Source organism: Seriola dumerili, unplaced genomic scaffold (genome assembly GCF_002260705.1).
Source record: "Seriola dumerili isolate Sdu_G_001 unplaced genomic scaffold, Sdu_1.0 BDQW01000024.1, whole genome shotgun sequence".
NCBI classification, from domain to species: Eukaryota; Metazoa; Chordata; class Actinopteri; order Carangiformes; family Carangidae; genus Seriola; species Seriola dumerili.
Genome location: NW_019174279.1, coordinates 3,964 through 21,629, shown reverse-complemented (window position 1 = coordinate 21,629; position 17,666 = coordinate 3,964). Strand labels below are relative to the sequence as shown.

The following is a 17,666-nucleotide window of genomic DNA, read 5'->3' as shown; positions in this document are numbered from 1 at the left end:
TCTTTTGTCTTTAGGATGCTGAGGAACAACAAGATCAGCTGTGTCCATAACGACAGTTTCACAGGGCTGCACAACGTCCGTCTGCTGTCTCTGTACGACAACCAGCTGACCACTATCACTCCCGGAGCCTTCGACACCCTGCAGACCCTCTCCACCCTGTGAGACCCGGACACACAGACGCACACACACACACACATGCGCGCTCACCTTTAATTGTGCATTTCAAATTTCAGTCTTCTGACAGTCTGTCACTTTCTCCCAGTAACCTCTTGGCCAACTCCTTCAACTGTGACTGCCGGCTGGCGTGGCTCGGTGATTGGCTGAGGAGCAGGAAGATTGTGACAGGTAACCCTCGCTGCCAGCGTCCCGCCTTCCTCAAGGAGATCCCGCTACAGGACGTGGCTCTGCCTGACTTCCGCTGTGAGGAGGGTAGGTGTTACCAAGACATACAACTACCCCATCGTGATTTGAGTCCACTTTTCTCTCTGTATGTCCTTATTTATACTGTTTGAAGTTTTGTTGCAGCTTTTCCACTTGAAAAGAAGTAATCTGTCTCTTTGAAAGGAGATAAACATCTTCATTATAGTAGATGACCTCACTATGTGTGAAACTAAACTGTCGGGTTCTGACTGATGAGGATTTTCACACTGCACCGCGCTCCATGATATGTTATGAACAAGAGCTGCTTAAAGTGTCTGAGATGGTCTTAAATAATGACTGCTATTGTGCGACTCTTTTGTGTACTGAATAGATTGCTGCTCAGCAGTTCCTGAGCTTCTGGTCGATGCTGGGCTGAGTGGAGCTATTGAGCTGTTTGCCTTATTGACCAGTCAGCCTATTTGCACCTGAATGAATGTTAGACTTGTCTTCAGGCCTCGGGCGGCTTCCATTCTTTGCTCTTGCTGGTCGATATTACATTAGTGAGGCTCTTCTCTCTCTGTCCTATTTTACTTTTCACATTTTTCACTTCCTCTTATTTCATTGTCTCAATGCCTCACCATCATCTTGAAGGATTGTGCTGTTTGTGCACTGTCTTGCCTTTAGGTTTGTTCTGTCTTTCTATATTTTTTATTTATTTCTTTGCCAGGGACACCAGCTCTTCTTTTGGTTGTTCTCCGACGCTTTCCTACCCTCCTTATTATTCCTCTGTTCTCCTCCTCTCTGGTATATCTGACTCTTTCTCCTCCTTTTTTTCCCAGGCCAAGAGGAGTCAAGCTGTGTGCCCAGACCCCAGTGTCCCAGTGAATGTACTTGCCTGGAGACTGTAGTGCGCTGCAGTAACAAGCACCTCCACACACTGCCCAAAGGCATCCCCAGAAACGTGACTGAACTGTGAGTTCCTTGGCATTAATTATGCTAATTGCATTTATATCTGATCGGTTTGAGTTCCCGGTATTATTATTGTTCGTCTGTCTGGCTTTGATGGAGGCAGGTCTGGAAGGGAAACCAGGAAACTAAAGGAGACAATAAAAAGGTAGAGAGGAGCTTAGGATGTATGAAGGAGATAAGAGTTAGTGAAAACAGTGAAGGCAAAAAGACAGATCTCATCATTTGGAGAAGAGGAAAGGAGTCAATAAACCCTGCAGTTATTCTCTCAGACATTCTTCTTCTGTGTTCCCTGCAGCCCTCAGGGCTAGCACTGATGTCACTCTCACACTCAGAGCCAAGGATCAGAGTGTGTGTGTGTGTGTGTGTGTGTGTGTGTGTGTGTGTGCGTGCGTGCGTGCGTGCGTGCGTGTGTTTGTGTGTGTTTGTGTGTGTGTGTGTGTGTGTGTGTGTGTTTGTGTCCGTGTGTGCGCGCACACATATTTGTGTGACGGCCAAAAGCCTGTCCACGGGAGTATAGGGGAGCGAGAGGACATTTTAATGAGCAGTTTTCAATGGAAAGGGGAGGGAATGGAATAGGTCTGGAACTTTCCAATACTACTTCAAGTGGTTCAGACTAACTCACACACACACAATTGCACACACACACGCTGTGCAAGCCTTAAGGCCTGTCATTGTCCCAGCAGGTGTGACCAGGTGTGCCCCTCTGTTCTGGGCTTTCATCTAGTCATCTGGAGAGTTTTCTACTCCATCATTATCCAAAGTGTCCTCTACACCGTCATTACCTATCATTACCTCTGAACCCAAAGGCCCCCCCCCTTGATTACCAGCAACCCCCCCTGCCCTCCCCGCCCTGAGTGCAGTCAACAACAATAGTGGGAGAAAGCCCCTTTAGCTCTGCTCAGGGGAAGCAGGCCCTAAATCGGTCATTTATCAAGGTGACAGCCCTCTGGTAGCACTTTGTGTTGGCAGTCAGCACAGTGGTTGCAACCCTGCTGGCATGATGTCACATACATCAGTGTGTTAACACACACATGCATGAATGCATCCACAAGTGTTCAATCTATATCTCAGTCACTTCAAAAATTGGGGTGCCAGGTCACATTTAGGAATTGCTGCAAAACAGGAAATAAACAAAAATGTCACTGAATGTAATAAGGTGTCTTGACCCAATTATTCAGCCCCAGTAAAAGAGATGTATAACTAAGTATGTGTGTGGAATAGAAATGTTTATATAGCTTTCATACTAACCTTGACCTCTAAGCTTGAGACACTGTGGCGTCAAGATAAAGAAAAAAGTAATTGAAGGACAAAACATTTGGCTAGTAAATGTAACAATTGAGATTAAATACGCTGCAACTGCATAGGAAAAAGTGTTCTGTCTGAAAAGTGTGACTGTGACCTGAAATAACCGCCTCCAGGTCTTCACCTAGCCAGATCACAGAGTAAAACTAATCTGCTGACAAAGAGCAGAATAAAGAAGTATCTTCCAGCTTGAAATTAGAAGACAATGTACATTTTACACCTACATAACATTTAATATAATGCAAACAAGAGTGAGCATGTGAAGATATAGAGTTAATTTTGGTGGGTGACAGGGTGGGATTATCGATCTGTCTTTTATATACTGGTTGAATTGAAGTGAAAACCCGTATAGCACGTAACTGCTCAATAAAAGTAAGTCTGACCAAATAATTCAATACATCCTGCAGCCCCTTCACAGTAAAAGCCCTAAGACTGAGTAAGCCTTTTACTGTGAAGCAGCTGCAGTTTGCATTAACATTCTTACACTACAAGCACCTGCTTTCTGGCAGCTGTAGTTGCATTAAAATATAGAGAAATATAGATTTAAAAAAAAAATGCATTAAAACATGTATCATGTATGATGACTGTGGTTTAGAAAGTAAAGAGTGCTGCAACAACAGGTTTCTCATATTTGAAATGTTGTTGAATGTATGGACATTACAGCAGTTTGAATTTATAGCAGATGGTAAATACATTGCTGACAAAAATGTCATCATAAGGTCTACTGTTCATAGTGTTCTTGCAGTTATATAGTATTGTGAAAATATTATTGTATTTGAAGACTGTTTCAGGATTCACATCATATCATGATCTGAATGGATCATTTTATGCCTGCTAACTCGTTACTGTCTCTGTCTCTTTGTTCAGGTATTTGGATGGAAACCAGTTCAGTGTTGTGCCAAAGGAACTGTCAGCCTTCAAATACCTACAGCTGGTGTAAGTTTTTATCCGTCTTCTTCCTCTGTCTCACTGTGCAGAGCACCATAGTGAGCTTTCTTCTTTTTATATTTTCCTTTCAGAGATCTGAGCAACAACAAGATCAACTCTCTGACCAACTCGTCCTTCGCTAACATGAGCCAGCTCACCACCCTGTAAGTCCTGACCAGCCTCGGTTCCTCAGACCAAAGAGCGAGTATTTCCTTCTTGTGCTGACAGTAGGATGGAAACAGCTGAATTTACATAACACATACATATGTAATTATTTTTACATTGCAGAATCCTGAGCTACAACTCCCTGCGTTGTATCCCCAAAATGGCCTTCAGTGGACTGCACTCTCTCCGACTGCTGTGAGTTTATTTCATATTTTAAATGCAAGCATATATATGTACATATGTGTGTGTGTGTATGTGTGTGTGTGTGTTTGTGTGTGTCGGTGGGTGCGTGTACTCATCTTTATATGTCGGTCTAGGGTTAAGTATTAAAATCCTATTTTTAATACATAATGTATCTTGCCAGTGGTATGAGAGAGAGTTTCTCTTTTTTCTCATGCAAATCAAATGTTTGAAATGTTTCTCTGTTGTCACATAATTTCAAGAGAACGCTCAAAACAGCAACTTCATTGGGAACAATTGAAGTTATTTTGAAAGAAGAGTTCTAAAACAAGCGAGGCCTCACTTTGAGACTAAATGAGTTATTAAGGAGGATATTTTTGCAGCTCGCACCGACTACAGAGACAGTGCAGCAGATGCTGAGAATCTTTGATTGACTCCAGAGGACTGAAACATAGTCTAAACAGTTATGACAGCTTATGAATTCATACTATCTCTCTCTCTCTCTCTCTCTCTCTCTCTCTCTCTCTCTCTCTCTCTCTCTCTCTCTCTGTCTCTCTCTCTCTCTCTCTCTTTCTCTCTCTCTCTCACACACACATATACACACACACACACACACAGACACACAACCTCCGACCTATTTTCTCTGTATAAATGGCAGCCATGGGGGCAGCAGCAGTGTTGTTCCAGCTCCTACTGTACTCCTGCCCACACCTTGTCTTCAGACATCTGCACAGTCTGCCTGTTCACCTCTGAACACCCCGAGCTCATCGCTGCTTCACCATCAGGGCCAAACATGCGCCCCCACAACCCACTGTACAAAATCACTCTGACACTGATTACCGGAGAAAGTTTGCCCCTGCTAACCATAATGGTTTTGACTCTGCCTCCGGGTTTTTATGAAGTTATGAAGTCTTTGATTGTGCACTCTCAGTGACCATGGGCTCCCCGTGGATGAATTGGTCTGCTAAATAACTGAGATGTAGAATATAAATGCGTTTGACAGATAGATGACGAAACCAGACCAATCTTTGGACCTGCATCCAAAGATACAGCAGCTGGATGCCTCACACTTTAACTCAAATGTACAGTTTAGTTCTGCCAGGGAGAAACAGAGACCAGGCCCAGCAGCACTCCTTATGAGATTATGTATGCATCTGTGTGTGTGTGTGTGTGTGTGTGTGTGTGTGTGTGTGTGTGTGTGTGTGGTGTGTGTGTGTGTGTGTGTGTGTGTGTGTGTGTGTGTGTGTGTTCGTGCACTGGTGCCTGTATTCATAGCCTACATGTTTGTCATTTACTGGCTTGGTGCCGGTTAGTATGTGTGTGGGAGTAGACGTATCGGCCCTCCATGTGTGCTCATAGCAGGCACACTTTTTACTACTGACAACAAAGCTTCAACAAAGCCTCTTTTTACGGCGGGATTCAACTAAAGCGCCCGATCATTACGAGACACAAAGCGTAAGGGCCCTTTTAGCTTGGAATGAGAGTGAAGCTCGGTCATCATTAGCTGATGCCGCCTCGCTAGCCCGGGCGCATTGCTTTGATCTCTAATGAAGCTGTGTCCGTTATTTCTGCTCTTACTCACTCACGCCACCTTTACTTCTAAAATATTCCCTGTGCAAGTGAGCTAGACGCCATGTGAGGCCCTCCCCCAGACACCACACACACACCATACAGGCTGCAAGCTACAAGCTCAGATACACACATACACACACACACACACACACACATATATATATATATATATATACGTACACACACAGAATGTCTGGACTACCTTATTGTCTCAATCAGACAGCAGTCCAAATGAAGCAGAAAACTTTGATGTCTTTACTGCTGGTGTGATCAATCATACGTCTCCCATTAAATGTCAATTGGTGCCATGGCTTTTTAAATTTTTTTTTTACTACGTAAGGTGGTGGGGGTGCGACAAAACTGAAGCGACAATGAGCTCCTTTTAATAGTTTCAACTTTAAGACTCCACATTGGGTTCAAAGTTCAAAGTTGGAAGCTTCATAGAAACCACAGAGAGATGCCACAGCCGGCAACAAGTGGGGGAACACTCATGCGCATTCACACACACTGAGGTGCCAAAGCCTTTATAAAGCTGCACCTTTGGCTTTACAGAGCAGTAAAGAGGAGAAGAATCATTAACGCTCAGGGCTTCAAACAGACCATGGGTCTGAGCCTGGCATGGATGTGGTGTGGTTTGGTGCAAGTGTGTGTGTGTGTGTGTGTGTGTGTGTGTGTGTGTGTGTGTGTGTGTGTGTGTGTGTGTGTGTGTGTGTGTGTGTGTGGTGGTTGTGGTTTGAGCTGTAGATTAATAAGCTGCTAATTGGCCTGCTGGGTATTAAGTGTGAGGTAAGTGAGCTGAGACAGCGCTAGGGCGTGGCCCGCCAGGGTTTGAGTGGAAGGCTGTGAGAAAGAAAGTGATATGAAAGAGTGTGATTAAAAAAAAGAAAGCAAAGCCTGCGACAAACAAAATCAAAAGAGACATATTCTCAAACTGCTGTTGGACACAGTGCTGTGAGAAAATGCCAAATCACATGATCCTCAACACAAGAGCTAAAGCAGAAACATGCAGCTCAGAGGACTCACAGAATCAAAAAAACATTATTAAGCAGTTGCAGGTGACCACGTCTGTGTAAAAACTGTGAACAAGTTCAGTTGGATGGCCTGTGCACTCTGCAGAACATATTTTCAGTTATAAAGCATCATTTCTGCCTGTCCAGAAACATCAAATGCAATTCCACTCTGAGAATTGTGCCAAGCCAGAGATAAGTTGACATAGGAAAGATGGAGTGATGTAACGATTTACAGCTGGAGAAAAGAAAAGTAAAAAGTCACAGAGAGACGGACTAGAGAGAAGGTTAGTAGGAGAGTGGATCAGGTTTCTTCCTGGAGACTCCCTGGCTCCTTTCTCCCATGAGATTTCTGCCGGGCTGGCACACTGCTGCTGGCTTCATGCCCTCAGTATCCTCACTGTTCTCCGACTACCACAAACCCAGCTACTCACTCTATACTAATAAGCATTCTCCCCTGTACTGACCAATTAACTTGTTGTCTCAGACGGTTACATTGTATATTTTCACTTTCGTACACGAGCACAGCTCTGCATCCTCAACACTGACCAGCTTCACGCTTTGTATCCTTTCAAACCCTGACTCTTTCACAGCTTGGTGGGAATTCACAGATCAAACAGAGAAGGAAGTGGGGTTTCAAAGTCTGTTTACACATCAGTTCTCTTCATCCAGGCATAGAGAGCAGATGTGTCATGTACCAGCACTGTGGACTGAGTTGTGGTAACATTAGCATGTGGTCAGCTGAGGGTTAGAGGTGGTAATGACCTGGTGGATTACAGCAGCCATCAGTCATCAAGCCATTAAGCCATGTTGGCTTGTCACCCTAGACAGAAGGCAGAGAACAATAAGGGAAATAGCAGTATCACTATATATGCACACAAACATTTATAAACTCGCCTATGTGCATATGCAAGCACGTAAATATACCTGTTCGTCTGCACACACACAACATTACACAAATATTTTTCTCTGCCCTGCAAGTGGTGCAACTATGTTACCCCCCTCCCACTGTATCCTCGTTGGCCCTGCCAGCCAGACACACATAGAAACTTGACACCAGTCTTTTCCAGACTTACAGAGCCTCACATCTTTGCCAGCTGCACAAGGCTCAACCAGAAATACAAACCACCTACCACCCATTTAGAATGCCAACACAACACTGAAATACTCCTCTACACTTTCCCTGTTATTCTTGGTTTTAGTTGTCCGAAAACTAGCTGCAGCATGTTGGACTGCAGCTATCATTTATTTTCATGATAGATTAATGTGCCAGTTATTTTTCTGATTCACTGTTTAAGTGGTAAAATGTTGGAAAAATGAAAAAATGCTGATCAGTTTCCCAAGGTAACATTTTCAAATTGTTCATTTTGATTCAAAACCCAAAGATATTCAATACTGTGTCGTAAGAAAAGAGCAAATCCTCACGCTCGAGAAGCTGGAATGAACAAATGTTTTGCCTTTTTTGCTTTAAATGTGACTCACTTGATTTACTGGTTATGAAAACAGTTGCTATTTAATTTTCTGTCAGTTGACTAACCAATAAAGTTTTTCTCTTACAATGAAATATGTTTGTGGTCGTTAATTTTTCTCTTTTTTTGTCGTTTCCTTCTTCCATCACTCCTAAGGTCTCTCCATGGCAACGAAGTCTCAGAGCTTCCTGATGGCATCTTCAACGATGTGGCCTCTCTCTCCCACTTGTAAGTATTGACACACACACACACACACACACACACACACACACACACACACACACACAAACACACACAACTGTATGCCCAAGTGGCAGCCTATGTGATACCGTCTGCACTGAGTTTGGGAAGTCTAAACACACACACACACACACACACACACACACTTTCAGGCACAGAGGGGGTCTGGTCAGACAGCCGGAGAGTGTGGCTCACAGTGGCCTGTCTGTAGTCCTCTTTGGTGGGCTCCACATGAGCCGAGCCCTCCCTTAATCAGCCACAGTCCTGTGGTTAAAGCAACACACAGACCCCTCTACTGTCTCATCTCCCTGTGACATCTCTGAAACATGCATGCACGTCCACTAACACACACGCACATTCTCCATGGTCTGTGGACTTCAGTATTTGTTTTGGTTTGTTTATTTATGTCTGTAATTTTGTGTGTGTTCGTCGGGTGTGTGGACTTGTGGTCATGTGTAAACCTACACACAAGTATCTTTGCCGTGTGCCCTCTGCCATCCAGCCTAGATATTCACATCATCCCTTGACAGTCACTAATCAATAGACCTATTGGTGTCAGAGTCAGGGAGGAAGCAGGGGAGGATGAGAGAACTAAACAAAGACATTTTATGTAGAGCAGGACAGGAGTCAAGGCTGCATGAAAAGAGGGTGGAGGAAAGGATGGAGGGGGAGCCATTGATCCACAGTCACAGTCAAGTGGCTTTCATGTTAGCAGATGTCAGGTGTCAGCTATTGGGCTGGCCTGAAAGATGAGCCTGTGCTCCACCGTAATGGAACGGCATCGATTCAGGAGTGTTTGTGCATCCAGCAGGAGGACAGAGCGCCATTGATTCACGACCACCATGACAGAGGAGGTTAAGAGTACCTTCTGTTCACACCTTTGCCTATAATTGAGAGGCTCTCCTGCAGATGATGTATGGCACAAAATGGCATTGAGCATTAAACTTTAAATCTGTTTTATTCTTAGAGACGCAGTGTTTTAGTTTTATAGTTCACCAAGTTGAGTTTGCCATGGTTTGTTTTACGCAAGGGTGTAGAGACACCTGCTGGTGAAAGGGTGTACTACAGTGGCATAACCAGAATTTGACTATATATTGTTAAAAAGTATCATTGATAAGTTTATTTTCTCTGCTCTATCAGGGCGATTGGTGCCAACCCATTGTACTGTGACTGTCGCCTGCGCTGGTTATCTGACTGGGTGAAGACAGGCTACAAAGAGCCTGGAATCGCCCGCTGTGCTGGCCCACAGGGCATGGAGGGAAAACTGCTGCTCACCACACCTGCAAAGAAGTTTGAATGTACAGGTGAGTTATTGTGTCGTACACGGAATATAACCCCCCCAGTAACACTAGTATTCACAATTGATTCTTATCGGTTTGACATTTCCCTAGGAGATGTGGACACTGCAGTGCTGGCCAAGTGTAACCCCTGTCTGTCCAGTCCCTGTCTGAACCAAGGCATCTGTCACAGCGACTTGGTGGAGATCTACAGGTGCAGCTGTCCTCCAGGATTCAAGGTCAGAGCTCCACAATGCTACCACCTCTTTCTGAATATCCACTTAAGTGTACTTCAGTGTAATGCAGATCTTGAAATATGCATCATTTAAAACAAAAAATGAACATTAACCCTGTTCTCTATCTCAGGGCAAGAACTGTGAGACAGCTCTGAACGCCTGTGTGAATAACCCATGTGCTAACGGAGGAACCTGCCAAGTGAATGAGAGAGAGGAGGGAGAATACAGGTGAGGAAGACTAGCTTTGAAATTAGTGCAATGAAGGACTGAAATCTTATTTGCCTCATAAATAATTTGATGTGGTCACGTAATGAGAGTGTGTTTTCACAGTTGCACATGTCCACTGGGCTTTGAGGGCCCCACTTGCCAAAGCAACATTGACGACTGCGAAGACAACGACTGTGAGAATGGAGCAACCTGCATCGATGGAGTCAACAACTACACTTGTTTTTGTCCCCCCTACTACACAGGTTAGTGCTACTCAACACAATTTAGGAACTGATAAGACAAATTATCCAGCTTCTTTACGAGTGACAATATTTGTCGTGATTTTTTTTTTTCTTTTGCGAAAATTTTGAAATATGCATCTAGTTTTGTCTCAATCCATTTTATGCAATCTACTTTTCCGACTTGACAAGATCTTGGATAAAAAAATAATAATAATAATCATGCTGTTATATAAATACAAAATGGCTTTCTTGTTTCGCTGGTTTTGCAGGATGGTTTTTGCTCTGTGTTGTGTAACAGTTTTTAAATTCTTCTGTGTAGGGGACATGTGTGAAGAAATGGAGGATGTGTGTGCCCCAGGACGGAGCCCCTGCCAACATCAGTCTACCTGCCTCATCACCTCCGCTGGACCCAAGTAAGACTTTGCTGCCGGTTTATCAGATTCAATGAAAAATAACAATGCTATATATTGAAAAATAGATGTTCTATACAGATTTGGAGGTACTGTAGCTTTGTCTGTGCTCAGCTTGATTCCAGTATTGTGTTTGTGTATTGCAGGTGTGTGTGCTCTCCTGGTTATGTTGGTGATGACTGCAGTGTAGACTATAATGACTGTGAGGAGCATCGCTGTCAGAATGGAGCTCAGTGTGTGGATGAGCTAAATGGATACTCCTGCGTTTGTCCTGAAGAATACAGGTGAAGAGAGCACAGATTTAACACACACTGGCTTTACTTACTTTTGGCTACTCTGCTTTACTAACATCATCTTCCCAAAAATAATCCCTGTCTTTCCTGTTACAGTGGTCAGCTGTGTGAGGTTCCCCCATCTCTACTGTCCCTGTGTGAGCTGGCTGACTGCCAGAACAATGCCCCATGTGTGGAGCGAGGCGGACGGGCCCTCTGCCAGTGTCCTCCAGAGTTTGGGGGGCCACGCTGCGAGAAGCTCGTCAGTGTCAACTTCATTGACAGAGACTCCTACTTACTGCTCTCTGACCTCAAGAACTGGCCTCAAGCTAACATCACCCTGCAGGTAATCACAGAGTTAATGTGTAAACAATGATTTTTATGTGTTGACTCTGCCTTTTTAAAGACTGAGTAAATATTTTCTCTCTGCAGGTGTCAACAGCTGAGGATAATGGAATTTTGCTGTACAATGGAGACAATGATCATATTGCAGTGGAGCTCTACCAAGGTCATGTCAAGGTCAGCTATGACCCCGGCAGCCAGCCAGGCCATGCCATCTACAGGTAAGGGGTCTTCAAAAGGCTCAACTTTACTGTCACTACTGATTCCAGACTATAGTGACTCTATCTCATGTCATATCTTTGTTTTTCTTTTTCCAGTACTGAGACCATCAACGATGGCCAGTTCCACACAGTGGAGCTGGTGACCTTTGATCAGATGGTTAACCTGTCCATTGACGGGGGTCTCCCTACCACAATGGACAGCTTTGGGGCGGTGCGGCCCCTCAACGGGGAGGCTCCGCTATACGTGGGGGGTAGGGGCCCTCTCCAGAACACACCTCCCTCCTCTGCAGGCACTCTTATCTACTACACTACTGTCAATCACCCCCCCCTCCCCCCTCGCTTTGTCACCACCGCAACCAACCCCTCCCCTTAACCATGCAACCCCGTCCTACCTCCACCCAAACCCTATCCTGCACCCGCACCACTCACCTTCAGTCATGACTGTGTTTGCTAGGGGCCACGCATTGAAACAATACAAAAATGAGCATGGACCTCCCACTACACCTTATGCACACATTTGTAATGAACAAGTAAGCTATTTCACCGCAACGGATAAAACATAACTCTCAAAAATTACAAATCATAACCTATAGTGAAAATACAACGCACCACTTTATCATTCAATAGCCCTATGTTTGTTACAGCACATTTTTTATAGTGTGCAAAGTACGCCCTCTAGTGATTACCCTGAAGAACTACCAGACACAGTCTTTAGATTTGTTTTGTATTTGCATGGACTTTGCTTGCACAAAATGCAACTGTATTTATTTGTAATGTATTTAGCCACTCTTGACAAAATTCAAAGTTCTAAAATTTAGCTGATTCATGACATAAACATTTTCATTTGTTGTGCTGCAGCCGCAGTGTCAGGGCTGACATGACAGTTTGCTCAGGAGTGGCTCAGAGTTTCTACAGTTTGTGTCAGTGCTGTGATGTGCTTTGTTGTGCTGTACTGTTCCTAGTTCATACACCACTACAGGAGACATTTCCCCCATACCTCTCTGCCTTTTGCTGTCCTCTCTTTCAAGGATGATGTGTCTTGTGGTGCAAATGCAAAATATCAATGTCAATATGAAAAAGAGCTGCTTATGTTAATTTGACAAACTGTATATGCACTGTTGGGACACATGTGTTTGAAAATTCCTTCCTCCATTACACTCATACCAGCCCTGTGTTAGCTGTCTGTTTGTGGTCCAGTATCCACGTCCTCACACGTATAAACATCATCTGTTTTCTCTCTCCTCCTCCAGGCATGCCAGTGGACGTACACTCGGGTGCTTTCCGTCTTTGGCAGCTCCAGAACGGTTCCAGTTTCCATGGCTGTATTCAGAACCTGTACATCAACAACGAACTCCAGGACTTCACCAAGACCCAGATGAAGCCTGGCGTGGTACCGGGCTGCGAGCCCTGCAAGAAGATCTACTGTGTACATGGCATCTGCCAGCCTGATGGGGTCCAGGGACCAGTGTGCCACTGCCAGCCAGGCTGGAGCGGGCCGCACTGTGACCAGCCTGCTACCAACCCCTGCCAGGGCAGCAAGTATGTTAGCAAATGGGATAGAATTTATATTGCACAGCAAAGATCTTACTGCCCATTGTCCTGCCATACAATGGAAGAAGTACTTGTATCAACTCATCTAGAGTGCTAGCTTTGCTTTGAGTGAACGCAGACTATAATTAGTTGGACAGGGCAGAGGCACGTGACTGAATTATTTAAAGTGGAATGCACACATTGGGCAAAGTAATAACTAAATAAACCAACATGAGTGAGAAAAAGCCGGTGAGAGCTTCTAAATGTCACACTTCTAAATTTGTTTGGTTAATTGTCCAGCCCTAGTAAATTTACTTATTTTGTATTTTTTTGTTTTAATTGGGAACCTTTTTCAGTGTTGCAAATCCAAGATACTGCTCCTGATTCATTTATTTTATTTTTTGAGCAGGGAATTTGATTGAGGTTTTTTTATCTCTTACTAGGTGCGTCCATGGAAAGTGCATCCCACTGGACGCTCAGTCTTACCGCTGCGAGTGTGTGGAGGGTTACCGCGGTGCCCTTTGTAACCAGCAAGGGGAGCTGTTCAACCCCTGCCGTCGCTTGTCCTGCAAACATGGTCGCTGCCAGATCTCAGACACAGGAGATGCCTACTGTCACTGTGAAAGTGGCTACACCGGGGAACTTTGTGACACAGGTTGGTGTGCTCTACGTCATTCTTTAATCCTAAATAAACAAAGGGTAATATGAAGTAATTGCTCATGTCTGTTGGTGTTTTCTTGTTTCCAGAGTCTGAGTGCCGAGGGGAGCCTGTGCGAGACTTCTACCAGGTACAGCGAGGCTACGCCATCTGCCAGACAACACGTGTCGTCTCTTGGGTGGAGTGTACCGGAGCTTGCGACACGGGGGCCTGCTGCGCCAGCCAGCGAATGAAGCGCCGGAAATACACCTTTGAGTGCAGCGATGGAACCTCCTTCAGCGAGGAGGTGGAAAAGACCATCAAGTGTGGCTGCGTGGGCTGCATGTAGCACCATTCACTCACATTTTCTGCCGCTGCCACTGAGCAGAAGATAGAAAGGAAGGAAGCAAGAAAGGAAGGAAGTAAGGAAGAGAGAGGACTGGTGGAAAGCGAGGGAGGGAAAGAAAGAAAGAGAGAGATTATAAAGAATATATATAAAACCTCTATCTATATATTATGGACAACAATGTTTGTAAAATAGGACATTTCCTCCCCTTCCAAGGGTGTGTGACCTACAGTAACACAGAGAAAAAACATCATGAGCAACAATGTAGAAGTGACAACAACGGCAACAAAACCATTGTATCTGCAACATTGTTCCAAGGGGTCCAGAGATTTCAAAGGTGTTGCATTCAGAGTGAGGCATCCCTCCAACCCAATTTACCCAGTGTGAATTCCCCATCCATCTGTGAGGCCTCTGACAGCCTAGCCACCATCTACAATCTTTACTTCGTGGAGGCAGTGAGGACAGTGGGGTCCAGCCTGGCTAAGAATGGCAGAAGAGAGGCACAGAACGACAAAAATAAGAGAAACAGAGGGATACAAAGAGAGCTGGACCGTTTGACTTGGCAAAGCTATCTTGAGTTGAGCTTGGCTGGGTTACCTGGACTGGGCTGGGTGTGGTTTGGGTTGAGTTAAAGTTGTTGTTGGTTTGGTGTAGCAATTTCTCTGCCAGGATACAGTCATCCATCCACACATGCACATGTAAAAGCGAACAAAGAAAAGGGTTAGAGCGTTAGAGCGTTAGAGCGTTAGAGCGGCACATAATCCAGTGCGGATGTCGTGGCTTCGAGGCCAGGTGGTCTGGTGTCACAGTTGTTTGCTGTGAGGTACCGTAACATAGAAACTCCATAAAAATAGAGACTGCACTGACTAGCAGCACTGAAAATGACAGTCATACACCTCTCTGAAGTATATGATCACACATGCATGGCATACATACATTTACACACAGTCTTACCACTTGTAAAAGCGAGAGGGCTTTGTGTGGTGCAACTGTCTATTCTGTTCGTACAAGGAAACTAATCTGGTGCTGGCAGTGCCCAGTGGTTATCAGTCACCCAGCATGCATTGCCTCAGGGTTCGGATGATTTGCATAATCCCATCCCTTTTGAGCAGGAGGCCATTTAGCCCGGCTCCTCTTGATGCTTGCAGTATTAAACTTGTGCAAACTGTTGCATGTGTGGAGAAGAGTTTGCCAACAAATATGTAGAACTTCTTAATATCATTATAAATGTTATTACAAAACAAAAGGTTGCAGAATCATCTTCTGATTTTTGTTTTGTTGTGTCTAATTTCTCATATTGATTTGTTTTTATTTTTGTTATATTTTGTTTTTTGTTTTTTTTTTCATGATGCAACCTAACTCCCTTAGCTGCCCCCCATCCCTCCCCAACAACCCTTTATATAGAAATGCCTAACAGATTCTAATATATATATATTTGTATTTCATTTTGGTATAGTATTTTTCTATGTTAAAGAGTAAGTCTGTTTCTGGAAGCTTTGGGACCGGTGGAAAGGCATTCAGTTGGTTCCCTTGGTGTTTTTATTTGTTGATCTCACTTGCTCCAACAAGGTAATTAATTACGTTAATTGGCCAAAAATACAGCAGCAGGTTGGCCTTGTTGTATAGGAGGCAGTATTGGTCTAGAAATATGTTTAATATTGTATATGTTGTCTTCCATGTGAATATTACATCTAATTCATGAGAGTCTGTGCTTTGTTTTTATTTATTTTATCTAAAGGCGTTTTCCTGTAGAAAGTCAAAAGGCATAAATGTTGCTGACTTTCAAATATTTTCAAAAATTTCAAAAAGATGAAAAAAGGTAAAATAATGAATAAAAATAGCATAAAAATCTGTAAGGTATTTGTAACATCACTTAATGGCGAGTCACGACAGTGTTTTTATTCTCTGTGGCTCAGACATTCCTCATTTGCTGCAGGAGCTGGGATTAAGACATGTCCCCTTCAAATTTACCTTGTAATTACCATACCACACTTAAAGGCTTCTGATTGTTTTCATGTTCTTTTTGTTGATGTGCTGGGTTGTATTTCTATCATTTTAATTTGAGAGTTGTTTGCCATAGAAGGAAGGTGTTTTTAGTTCAACAGAGTTACAAGTAGTCAAGCTCAACTGATCATAAGCTGCTGTCAAGCCAGAAGAAATAGGATGAAGTTGCCTCTGGACAATGATAATGTTAAAGGTATAGCATCCTAGATCTGTTGGAATAGGCAACTGTGTGAAGCATAACATGCCTACTACTGACAGATAATAAATGAGAAAGGTCTGGACATTTCAATGTCTGTCAGTTCTGACTGGCTATCCACACAAAAAAAGAAGAAATGGTGCCAATTACAGTGAACACAACAGTCATACCTGAATGTATAAATGTGTATAGATAAATATGACCTATGCTTACTCATGAAGTGGTAACTTTTAGCTGTTATTTAGTTTCCAATGTAAGATATAGAAATCACATACTGTTGAATAAGTGACAGTCCATCAGGATGGCTTAATTTTTCTCCCTGCAGACTGGGACTGTGTTTATCCATTTTGCTGATCTAAATGTTCTAAAGTCTCTTTATAGTGTGAAAGGCTGCAGACTCAGGTCTCGGCTCAGTACAATGCCACGTCACAGAGCTCCTATTCATATTGCTACCCATGTTAACTTTGTTTTACATGCTGTTGATGTAATCCCAGTGGTGTACAATAACATTAAAAGAAGATCTCATAAAGGATACTGATGAACAGTCACTGTAATTCTTAGGCTTTGTGCCTCATAAAGGTGCATATTTAGTCGAATGTGGCTTTCTTTTCATGTCTCCTTTCCCTTCCTCTGCACTGATCTGTACTGGACTGGTGCATTCAACTTCCTGGTAGACATCTTAGTGGTGCTTGTGCTATATTGAGATGTAATTCAGTTATCTGGTCACATGACCAGAAACACAGATTTTCCATCATATGAACTGTATACATAAATATGTTATTGTAAACGACACAATGTCTCTGTTGTATTGAACTGGTGCAAAAACTTAAGAAATATCCCTGGTTGGGTTCTGTCTGTTTGCTTTTTTGGTTACAGGATTGATGGTGGGATTGAACTGAAAAACTCCCAAATAATGCTGAATGTATGTAGTGCCACCGACAAAATGTTTACCAAACCTCCACTCTTTTCATTAATTAAACTTAAATGTGTGTGCTTTTAAGAATGTGTTGTCTTGTTTTTTTTCTTTTACTTGATCTTTCTTGACTTAAAAGTTTAAAACTTTGAAATTAAGCTACCTCTTATGAACAGAAAGCTCCAGAACATCTACTAAATGGACCTTGTATGGGACCCCCGCCAAAATTGAACAAGTGGCCATCAACTGAGGATTTACTACTTATTACTCCTGAGTACTGACTGATTTTTATCAAGAGAGGAGGAATCCAGTTCATCAGAGGAAGTGAATGATGCTGTTTTCTTTTTGATTTTTGTACTATTTCAGGGAGAACTACAGCTATTCTGCAATAAGGTAAACAGATTCACTTCACCCAGCCAAAACAGAGCCCAAGCCTGGCTTACTATATTGGGCCGTGAGTGATGACACCTGTGGGTATATTTGGAGGAAGGAAAATATTTCCTGTGGCTCATTTTTAAAGGTTTCTCATGACCTACTACAATGAGACAGACCAAGTCTCGTCTGCCTCCATGTAATTATCCACTCCCACACAAGAGTGACTGCTTTCCTTGTGTGTTTGACAATGCATGTTTCCACCTGAAC

The 17,666-nt window shown here is 43.5% G+C and overlaps 1 protein-coding gene across 5 annotated transcripts in view; it reads left to right on the top strand.

The window, feature by feature from the left end:
• The window catches only part of slit1 (slit guidance ligand 1), an 86,565-nt gene extending 71,351 nt beyond the window's left edge, over window positions 1-15,214 (top strand). Inside the window, exons 19-37 of one of the 5 annotated variants that reach the window (XM_022762425.1) lie at window positions 15-158; window positions 263-429; window positions 1,200-1,332; window positions 3,499-3,567; window positions 3,651-3,722; window positions 3,847-3,918; window positions 8,108-8,179; window positions 9,332-9,495; window positions 9,586-9,707; window positions 9,835-9,932; window positions 10,035-10,174; window positions 10,473-10,566; window positions 10,710-10,847; window positions 10,953-11,181; window positions 11,268-11,398; window positions 11,495-11,688; window positions 12,649-12,937; window positions 13,372-13,583; window positions 13,676-15,214. In XM_022762425.1, the coding sequence (XP_022618146.1) occupies window positions 15-158; window positions 263-429; window positions 1,200-1,332; window positions 3,499-3,567; window positions 3,651-3,722; window positions 3,847-3,918; window positions 8,108-8,179; window positions 9,332-9,495; window positions 9,586-9,707; window positions 9,835-9,932; window positions 10,035-10,174; window positions 10,473-10,566; window positions 10,710-10,847; window positions 10,953-11,181; window positions 11,268-11,398; window positions 11,495-11,688; window positions 12,649-12,937; window positions 13,372-13,583; window positions 13,676-13,914 (2,779 nt within the window). In that variant the 3' untranslated portion in view covers window positions 13,915-15,214. Of the gene's footprint in view, window positions 1-14; window positions 159-262; window positions 430-1,199; window positions 1,333-3,498; window positions 3,568-3,650; window positions 3,723-3,846; window positions 3,919-8,107; window positions 8,180-9,331; window positions 9,708-9,834; window positions 9,933-10,034; window positions 10,175-10,472; window positions 10,567-10,709; window positions 10,848-10,952; window positions 11,182-11,267; window positions 11,399-11,494; window positions 11,689-12,648; window positions 12,938-13,371; window positions 13,584-13,675 lie in introns of all 5 variants that reach the window. The other 4 variants (XM_022762434.1, XM_022762416.1, XM_022762407.1 and 1 more) reach the window with 4 other exon arrangements.
• Window positions 15,215-17,666: the final 2,452 nt, after the last annotated feature.